Below are 10,550 nucleotides of genomic sequence, written 5' to 3'. Positions count from 1 at the left end.
ACAATTATGTAATACACATTGAAATATTGGATATTGCATAAAATCAAAATTTAATAAACTTGAAACTTGATTCTTACAAAACTTCAATAAAAATTTAATTTTAGAAATCCCTGCAATCATCGCTCTACCAAAACAGAAAAGCCATGTGAACCCTTATTTGTTCTAATAATCAATCATACATTTCAGCATTACTATATAGCTCTTATTGAATTTTAAGGAAGCTTTCCAAATGATTTTAACAGTAAAATGAATCATCTCTTATAAGCACGGAACAGATTACAAACTAGTTTTGTGTGAAAGTGATATAAAGCCTGTACTATATTGTTTATCTCATTTGTAATTCTCCCTCTGTCCCTAGACTACACGGTACCTCTTTCAGGTGGTTTGAGGTTGTTGCCATTTCTTGCCTTTAATGGAAGTAAGTCCTCTAAATCTTTCATAACAGAACTGACTTCCCCAGTGTTGTTCCTTTTGTTTTTCTCTTCTTCTCGTTGCTGCACAAAATAAATTTATATTAATAATTGGTTAAAAGGAGGCTTCAGCACCGTAGGTTCTAGGGTTCTCTTTGTAATCAGTTCCATACAGCAAATGGAGCAGAGGAGTAGCCTAATAGAACAGCAAGCTGGAAACCAGTTAGCCTAGGTTCAGATCTCACAGCAGCTCCTTGTGGTACCAGGTAAGCCACATAACCTACCTCTGGGATACCCACTACCTTCCTCTGGGTGGCACTCCTTACCCCACCTAGGGCCTGCCACCAAAGCCATTACATCTGTGGCCTCATAAGCTGTTCATAAGCTGGTGCATGTGTGCAGGTCAGGAGGAAGAGTTATGGCAGATGAAATTCTCCCTTAAACTATATGCAACATTCATTACTGCAGTAAAACAGTGCCATAAATATTTTCCATAAACATTGTAATTCACTGATATTCAGACTATTAGTCAGGAAGAAGCACCATTGTAAAATAATGATTTTGAACTTTTTCAGTGTGGTACAGAGATGTCAAGTGGTTATAAAGAAGCAACTTTGATGGCGGCATTGATCTTAAACAGTGGTCTCAAACCCATGGCCCGGGGGCCACATGCGGCCCGCCAGGTACTATTTTAAGGCCCTCGGTATGTTTATCATAATCACAAAAGTAAAATAAAACAGTTTCTTGATCATATATCTCTTTACCTATAAATTACAATATTATTATTAAGACTTAGCCAAAAGGAAAGATAAACTATAAAGAGTTTTACTTCATGCAAAATTGTCATTTCTTTAATAAGACATTAACTATTTTTTTCTGAGGCCCTCCAAGTACCTACGAATCCAAAATGAGGCCCTGGAAAGGGTTTGAGTTTGAGACCACTGATCTAAAAGGAATACTAAGAGAGCCTAGAAATATACCTCTGGTGCAGTACAACCAGCAAAAGGTTAACCCTTTACACTATAATGAATGACAATTCATGAGTTGTTGCTGTTATTCAAATTACAATCTGTGGTCCTATGTGCTAACCTTACCCAGTTAGCTCTGAATATTGGGGCATAACCTTGGCCCGCTCACTTGAAACGCCCCCGAAATAGCCACCTCATGGTTACACAATAACTGTGAATATTCAGCAGAGATGACCAGTTATCTCCCACTGAATGTTTGGGGATAACCAGCTCTCTGCAATTTAACTGAACAGTGGCCGTAACTGACCAGTTAATTTTTTTTTTTAATATTGGGCCTGTTAATCTCAAATTTTACTCAGCTTTCTTCCTCTCTCATCATTTTGTTTTCTTTATGTAAAGGATCTGGATAAAAATGCTTGGATAAAAATTGTTCAAAGTCGGCCGGGACCGAAGAGGGAAGGGATCCCTCCTGTTCCCTACCCACAACTGGACTGACTGGCCCATCAGAGGCCTGCAACAGGTTTGGAAGGAGGATAAGCCAATGCCGATTCGAATATAAAGTGAAACCCCCATTTTTGGGCCATTTTTTTGGCCCCCAAATTAGAGAGCTGCACAGGAACGGGGATGACAGGAATCCCGCGGGACCCGCGGAGATCCCACGGGTTCCCCTTTCGGATCATGGGGATCCCATGGGGACGCCCCTCGTGTTCGCAGGGATCCCACGGGGTTCAATGCGAGGCTCATCTGATTTTCCTACCTGCCCTGCTGCGAGGCTCCTCTTCCATTTCCTGCCTGCCCTGCTGCAGCACACATAGCCAATCGGAAGTCTTCGCCGATGTCAGCGCTGACGTTGGAGGGAGGGCTTAAGCAAAGCCTCTTCCCCACCCCACCCCGTTCGCCCCTGTACCTTTTTAACTTATCCAGCATGAGCAGCATGCCTACATCAGCTTGCCCTTTGACGTCACTTCCTAGGTATGGGTCCCAGAAGTGACATCAGAGAGAGCGCCGATGTCGACACAGGCAGCAACTTCACACTGGGGAAGTAAAAAAGGTACAGGGGAAGGCAAGGGGTGCTTGGTAAGGAGAGGAGGAGGGGTAACACGCCCCTCCCCCCATAACCCCTTTACTATGCCACTGAACATACTCCTACTAGAGGTGAGTGAGGTCACAAAAAGGAAAAGAATCCTGGAAAATATAGGATAAGCAGAAAAGGTCTGAAACAGCAGCAAGGATGGGGCCAGGTAAGAGGGAGTAGGTGCTGGCTATTATGGGGGAGAAAGAAAGGAGACAGATGTTGTAAAGATGGAGAGGGAGAGGACAAATGAGGTGATGAGGGTAGACCATGACATTAGGTAGGCTAGGGATTTAAATTCATTTTTAATGACAGGGGAAATGCCCAATGACATTGCCTAGGTCGTTCCATGCTGTTTTTAGCCTACAATGACAGGAAAAACATGTTTTTTTGTGTTGCAAAGAGTGCAAAATGTGCCTTAGTTATGATATTGTCCCCCCCCCCCCCCCATAAAATAATGATTTTATTAAGCAAAGTGAAAATTCCAGTATAATGATCCAGGAAGCTAAACAAACTGAAAATATTTAGGCTGTAGACCTCTAGCAGACTCTGAAGTATTCTCTCTAGAATAGGCAGACTGGAAGGCCTCAAGATTTTTATCTGTCATCTAAGAAAATAATTAAAGAGGTTGAACATACCATCTTCATTTTCTTCCTCAGATCTAAATTTGCTTGTTCAAATGCTTTTGAAACAGCATTCAAATAGTAGATTGCCAGCCTACAAAAATGTAAAATAAGAACATAAGAATTGCCATACTGGGTCAGATTTATTTAGTCAGATATCCTGTTTCTAATAGTGGCCAATTTAGATCACAAGAATCTGACATAATCCCTCAAAGTAACAAGATTTCATGCTGTCTACTCCCAGAATAAACAGTGGTTCTCCCAGATCCATCTTAATAATAGTTTATGGATTTTACCAGGAAACAAGTACATAAGCAGTCTACCAGTCCCAAAAGGATGGCAGTCATAGAGACAGATATGGTTAATGGAGGATTAAAAATATTTTATTGAAGAATCAAATACAAAATATGGATGCACTACCTGCTTTTACCACATCCTCTGGCAACAAGTTCCTGAGCTTATTATATGGGCTCCTTTTCCTAAGCTGCGATAGTGGTTTTAGCGCACGCTTAGCACGCACAGAATTGCCCCGCGCGCTAGATGCTAACGCCAGCATTGAGCTGGCATTAGTTCTAGCTGTGTAGCGCGGGTTTAGCGTGCGCTAAAACTCTGCGCGTGCTACAAACGCTATCACAGCTTAGTAAAAGGAGCCCAGTGTGTTTAGTTACAATAATATTTTCTCCTATTTGTTTAAACATACTACTATTTAACTTCATGAAGTAACCTCTAGCCTATGTACTTTATGAAAGAGTATACAATCAGTTCACGTTTACCTGTTCCATTCTATTCAGGATTTTATAGACCTCTATCCTATCACTCTTCAGCCATCTCTCCTTGAAGCTGAAGAACTTTAACCTCTTTAGCCCTTACTCATATCAGAGTTGTTCCATCCTCTTGACCATTTTAGTCACCCTTCTGAGTATCTTTTCTAATTCCTCTATACCTTTTTTTCAGATACGGTGACCAGAATTACAAAAAATACTCAAGGTAGTCTCACCACAGAGTGATACAGAGGCATTATAATATTCTTTGCTTCATTCTACATTCCGTTCCTAATAACACTCAACCTCCTGTTTCATTTTGAGCCTCTACTGCATAGGGAACAGAAGATTTCAACATATTCTCCTGGAGGAAAAATCCATTGTCTGTTATTGAAACAGACATGGGGGCAAGCCACTGCTTGCCCTGGATCAGTAATATGGAATGTTACCACTATTTGGGTTTCTGCCAGGTACTAGTGACCTGGATTGTCTCAGAAATCTGGATATTCACAAACAAGCTTCAACTAAATGCCACATTTACTGATCTCCTTTGGATCCACAAGGAACACTGCACCTACAGCCGCTCCTCTCTCCTCTGGGAATCATCTACCATAACCGCCAAAGACCAAGTTCGCAGCCTAGGGGTATATATTTTAAAAAATTTCTATATCGTCTAAAACCTAAACGGTTTACATAATAATTTATCTTTTACCAATCATTACTCTCAAGTGGTCTCCTCTTTGTTCTACTATCCCCGACAACTCTGGAAAATAAGAAACTATTTCTCTGAACCGAACTTCACCCAACTTCTCTATGCCTATGTCCTCTCCCGCATGGACTACTGCAACTCATTGTTCAATGAACTGACAGCAACACCTTACCTGTTCCTTAACTAACTCCTAACTGAACTTCCTGACAGTTTAGAATCCTCCTTGAGAGAGATTGTACTGTCCAGAATTCCACAGGTGACACGTACAGCTCTGAATTCTTAAAGCTACAGACAGGCTAGTCTCCCCTCAGATAACTAAACATTTTTCTTTCTTCCCCCCCCCTCCTAGGTTACAATTATCTCCCCCTTTTCATCTAGCATTTGCCCCCTCTCTCCCCTTTTCAGTCAGTGTCTGTCCTTTTTCTCTGCTTCCTTCCATCCAGTTTCTGGGTCCTCTCTCCATTTCCATCCAGTATCTGCTCTCGTCTGTATAGTGTTTGGCTTCTCTCTCCCCATTTCTACATAGAGTCCTCTTTTTCTCCACCATCCATCCAGCATCTGGCCCTTCTCTCTCCCCACTTCCATCCACAGTCTATCCCCTCTCTCTCCCCCCCCATGTCATCCAGTGTCTGCTTTGCCTCTTCCCTCTTTCAATCTAGCATTTGTCCTCTCACTCTCCCTCCTTACAGCATCTGTCTCCTTTCTTTCTCCCCCATAATAGCCAGCACCTACTCCCTCTTACCTGGCCCCATCCATGCTGCTGTTTCAGACCAATAGCAGTTGTGATAGCAAAAACCATAGAAAAGTCAATTGTGGGGCCACACTGCTCTTGCACATGGTAGCTAGACCCCTGTGATATCATTTCCTGTTCCACGGCAGTGCAAGCAGCGCGAGCTAGAGCAGTGCTGCCCAGCAATCTGCTTTTCTTTGTTATTTCCATTCAGCATCTTCCAGTCTGGATACTAGTTGGGAGATCCTGGTGGCCTCTTACCCTCTTCAGATTTTTTTTGGGTAGGGGTAGGGGGTGCCATAGCACCCCCTACCCCTATTCCAATGCCTATGGTAGGAGTATCATGTTCCAGATGGCTATCCGACCTAGCCAAGAATGGTGTAATCAATGCCAATGATCCAAAGCAGTTTACCAAAATGTAGGTTATAAATAGAGGTCAAGTTGGCAGATAGCTTAACCCCTAAATATTGGATATAATTTTTCACCAAACCAAATGGTAACTTATTTTTAAGGTCTGTTATTCCTGCTGAAATCTAAAGCTTCATTAAACAATTCAGATTTGGAGGCATTCATTTTAAATCTGGACAAGGAGTCATTGATTTGCAGTTCTTGGAGAATGTGGGGTAGGGAACAACTGGGATGTCTCATCATAAGAAGTATGTCATTCGCAAGCAAAGATACTTTAAATTCCTCGCCCCCTATTTGGATATACTTTGTTGGGCTAAGCCAGGGATAGGGAACTCCGGTCCTCGAGAGCCGCATTTCAGTCGGGTTTTCAGGATTTCCCCAATGAATATGCATGAGATCTATTTGCATGCATTGCTTTCAATGCATATTCATTGGGGAAATCCTGAAAACCTGACTGGATATGGCTCTCAAGGACAGGAGTTCCCTACCCCTGCTAAGCGAATCTTTGCTGCCAGTAGTTCTGCAACCAGGACAAACAAAAGTGGGGATGACAAACACCCTTGTCATGTGCCTCTGAATAGGTCAATTTTATCAGAGTATCCTCCATTCACTCTAACTCTTGCTGTAGGAAAGGAATATAAAGCTGAACTCCACTATCCAAAATTAAGGCCATATCCAACTTGAGCCAATACCTGTAGCATAAACTCCCACTCTACCCTAACAAATGCTTTTTCAGCATCAGTGGTTAGAAAAGCTAGTGGTATCTTATGAGTTTTAGCCAATCAAATTTTGTCAATGGGTTCATTTTACGTTGTCCCCTGTGGATCTACCTGGAATGGACTCCTCTTATCTTCCCCAACCACAGATCCTAGTGCCTCATTAAGCCTGTTTGCCAAAAACTTGGACAGCAGTTTTATGTCCAGATTTAAGAGAGAATTTGGGCGGTAGGAACCACAAGATGTGAGATCCTTCTCAAGATTAGGTAGAAATGTAATTCCTACTTCTAACATGGAAGGGGGAGCTGTCCTTCCTGTAGGGTAGCGTTAAAATATCTACCAGAATAGGGGCATGATATCCTTCAAATTATTTTATAAAATTTAGCTGAAAAAAACATCTAATCCTGGAGACTTGTCAGGTTTTGGGTAAATATAGCTTCCTTGAACTCTTGAAGTTGCATCTCCTTTTCAAGAGTTTTAACATAGGGAGACAAACTGCTTCCAGATATTATTGAGTCTGAGCATGGTTAGGGGTAACTCCGAAGATAAAACTGAAGAAAGCAGTGACATACTGTTTGGTCCGTTAAGTACTGATACATGTACATGTACTAGAAACCTTTTAGCCTTAAGTTGGTGTTTCAGAAGCTTACTTCCTTTATTACCTTCCTCAAAACTCACCCTGTTAGTGAGCTGCATCTTATAGTATATGTTATCTGTGCAAAGGGCCTGCAATTGTTCCCTATGAGGTGCTAACTTTGTCTTCAATTTATGTGATAGCTTTCTAAAGAGCCTTTCTTATTTCAACTGCATATCTTATTGCTATTTTTGTCTCTTTAACTTTGAGGCCCACTTAATAAGATGCCCCTTAATATAAACTTTGAACCCATCCCACACTGTTTCCATGGAAGTCTCAGGGGGCTTATTGTGTAAAACAATATTCAGGTATTATCTTATGGCTGTCAACCACAACTACCTCATTATTTAGTAAACTTAATTTAATTTCCGGAATTGTAGAGGTGTACAGCTGGAAACTAAGGTGTAAATCACCCATAATGGAGTATGAGCTGACCAAACTATTGCCTCTATACCTACCATCTGAATTCCTGGTATGAGCAACCTATCTGTGAAGATGTAATTGATCCCATGAATCATGAGAAGGGAAACAAAATGTGTACTGAGTAGAACAGGGATGTAAGAAGCACTAGGTATCTATTAGGCTCCCATGGAGCGCAATGGATTTCAAAGCTATTCTACCTTATCTATATTTGACCAGTGGTCCATCGTGCCCAGCAGTCTGCTCACGCGGTGGCCCTTAGGTCAAAGACCAGTGCCATATTTGAGTCTAGCCTTACTTGCATATGTTCTGTTCCATTAGGAACTTATCCAACCTTGTCTTGAATCCTTGCAGGGTGCTTTCCCCTATAACAGCCTCCGGAAGAGCATTCCAGTTTTCTACCACTCTCTGAGTGAAGAAGAACTTCCTTACGTTTGTACAGAATCTTTTCCCTTCTAACTTTAGCGAATGCCCTCTCGTTCTCTTTACCTTCCCTTCAATATCTTGAATGTTTCGATCGTGTCCCCTCTCAGTCTCCTCTGTTCAAGGGAGAAGAGGCCCAGTTTCTCTAGCCTCTCATTGTACGGCAACTCCCCCAGTCCCAGTCCATAGCTGTGTTATCCATTTTAAGGAACAGAGTGACATTAAAGTTGCCACTTATTATCCACTGCCAACTTTTATTTGCAAGAGCTACTGTTCCAGCTCAGCATACAATTTTTTTCCCCAATCATGTTTATTAAATTTTCAGGAAAATACAATCCAACAATCCAGCACAGAAGCCAAGCTGTCATATAAAACAAAATAAATCTTTTTTTTTATTATTATTATTATTTTCATCAGTTCAATATACTGAAACAATGTTGACATGTGTAACTATATAAATTCCCTTCAGGTCTAAAATCTGTTCCAATATTGTGGCCAGAATTTTCCTTGAAATCATAATCCCCAATCATGCTACTTTCTTAGAGGGGTGGGCTGCAACTCTGCATACTGGAAAAATGTAAGAGTTGTCACAGAAGAGTTATCAATAGAAGCTCAGGAAAGCTGGATACTGAAAGAGTAAGAGCCATGCCAGCACAGGCTCCTGTCAATAAGCCTATTCCAAAACCCAGACAGGGACAGGAGAAGGTGGCACACTTAAGCAACACGCTAGGAAAAGAACATACACCATCAGATTCCTATTTAGTTTTTTCTATTCAGCTACCCCAGGTAACAAAGTCAGTACAAGTAAAACAACAGCTGATTAAAGACCCACAGTGTACAAAGCAGAAAACTGGGTCAAACAGATTTACTGCTCTCAGGAAGGTCCAACCAGTCAGGAAGCAGTACACACCTGAGGCTAGACTTAATTACTCCAGTGAGCAGAAGTAAAAGGGTGGTGGTGGAGAACAGTGCAGACACAGACAGCAGAGGTGGAACCCAGAAGGTAAGCCACACTGGCTTTGGGAACAGAGTATAGCCGGCAAAGGGAAGCAATGCACACCTGATTTAAAACAAAAGGTAGAATACCCTGATGCAGAGTTTCAGGAGAGGCTATGGCAATGAATGCAGAAGAGGCTATGGACTTTAGTGAAAGCTCTTTTGAGTATTTCCCTGGGGAGGGGTGGTCACAGTGGGTGTTGGCAATAGAGATTAGTCTCTCTTCAACCTCCGTTCCAAGAATCCTCCTCAATATGTACTATTTATTCATCTTTCACTTATCTGAAGTGAAAGATGAATAAATAGTACATATTGAGGAGGATTCTTGGGACGGAGGTTGAAGAGAGACTGGTTGTGTTTTACTCCCAAGATTAATCACACAGCCTATCATCAGTGTTGGCAATAGAGATTAGGCATCTCTCCTGCCGCGACTGTCGGAGGGTTGAGGAGGGGCGGTTCCATGATTCTCTAACCGGCACTTATGACAGATGCTGGTTAGAAAATTGTGGTTTTAGGTGAAGGACTGGTCCCTCCCATGCCTAAAAGGTCTTGTTTAGGGCATTTTGGACTTGGGCAATTTTTTTTTTTTTTTTTCGAGAATAGAGCTTAAAGGTAGAAGTAGTGGCAGTCTGGGTGATTAAATGCCTGAATGTACAGGTAGGCCATTCTGAAGAAAAACCCACATTTTGGACGATTTTTTTGGATACTGGACATTTCCCTGCTGCCTACTTTGGGCACTTAAAGCCTTAGGCTAAAAAGAGACAGACTTTTTTTTTTTTTAAATTATGCCTCTCCACATTTCCACATCTCCTAAGGAGGTTGGCCATTTCAACTAAATATATTCTATTTACACGCATCCCTGAAAGTTCCTTTCTATGTCCACCTTACATACAGTAGATCAATTATCTTACACAATACTTCTGTATTCTTTAGTCACCTCCAAACTAGATTACTGTAATTTCTTCTATACCACTTTATCACTAACAGCCCTTAAAAAACTTCAGACAATTCAAAATACTTCAATCAGGTTGCTTATCCATGCTCACCAATCAGTTCATGTAACACCTTTATAAAAAGAATATCACTGGCTTCCAATTCTATCATGAATAAAATGTAAACTTTTCTCGTTAGATTCTAAGACTTTGTGAACTAGCCTTCCCTATTACTTGGCATCTTTTCTCATCTCTTATAAACACACATGCACTCCACTCTGCAAAAGTCTACCAATTATTGGTCCCCTCAATTCACCTGACAAAACTAAATTCCACACACCACTCTGCATTCTTTGCAATCATCCCCTCGAATTGGAACTCTCCCACTTGAGCTTTGAACCAAGCTCTGCTACCCAAATTTTTGAACCCTCCTTAAGATCCATCTATTTACTTTGGCATTTGATGTGGAGGACTGAGTCTGAGTCTGTGGATTAGTCATGTTAATTACTCTGGTGGTCTCCCTCCCTTCCTCTTCCCCTCTTTCCAACTATCCTCTCCTTTTCCTTTTCTTACTTTCTCTAATGGATTTGTAGTTCCTTTCCTGCTATCTGATTAATTGTAAACCACTGATATTTTATGAGGAGCATAGCCAAAGGAATAAGGGAGGAAGAGTTATATGCAATAGTGGATGAATGACAGAAAGGTAGCATATTGAAAATGCTATGTTAGTAGAAGTGTTATAGAAATT

General features: G+C 41.4%; 1 protein-coding gene across 3 annotated transcripts in view; it reads right to left on the bottom strand.

Moving 5' to 3' along the window:
• Positions 1-10,550, bottom strand: part of TMC2 (transmembrane channel like 2) — a 124,614-nt gene that overhangs the window by 19,266 nt on the left and 94,798 nt on the right. For all 3 annotated transcript variants that reach the window (XM_033930413.1, XM_033930414.1, XM_033930415.1), the window contains 2 exons: positions 3,089-3,167; positions 371-494 (listed from right to left, as the gene is read on the bottom strand). In XM_033930413.1, coding sequence (XP_033786304.1) covers positions 371-494; positions 3,089-3,167 — 203 coding nt within the window. The remainder of the gene's footprint in view (positions 1-370; positions 495-3,088; positions 3,168-10,550) is intronic.

This window comes from Geotrypetes seraphini, chromosome 2, assembly GCF_902459505.1.
Source record: "Geotrypetes seraphini chromosome 2, aGeoSer1.1, whole genome shotgun sequence".
Taxonomy (NCBI): domain Eukaryota; kingdom Metazoa; phylum Chordata; class Amphibia; order Gymnophiona; family Dermophiidae; genus Geotrypetes; species Geotrypetes seraphini.
The sequence above is the reverse complement of the archived record's forward strand: the minus strand, read 5'-3'. Positions and strand labels throughout refer to the sequence as shown.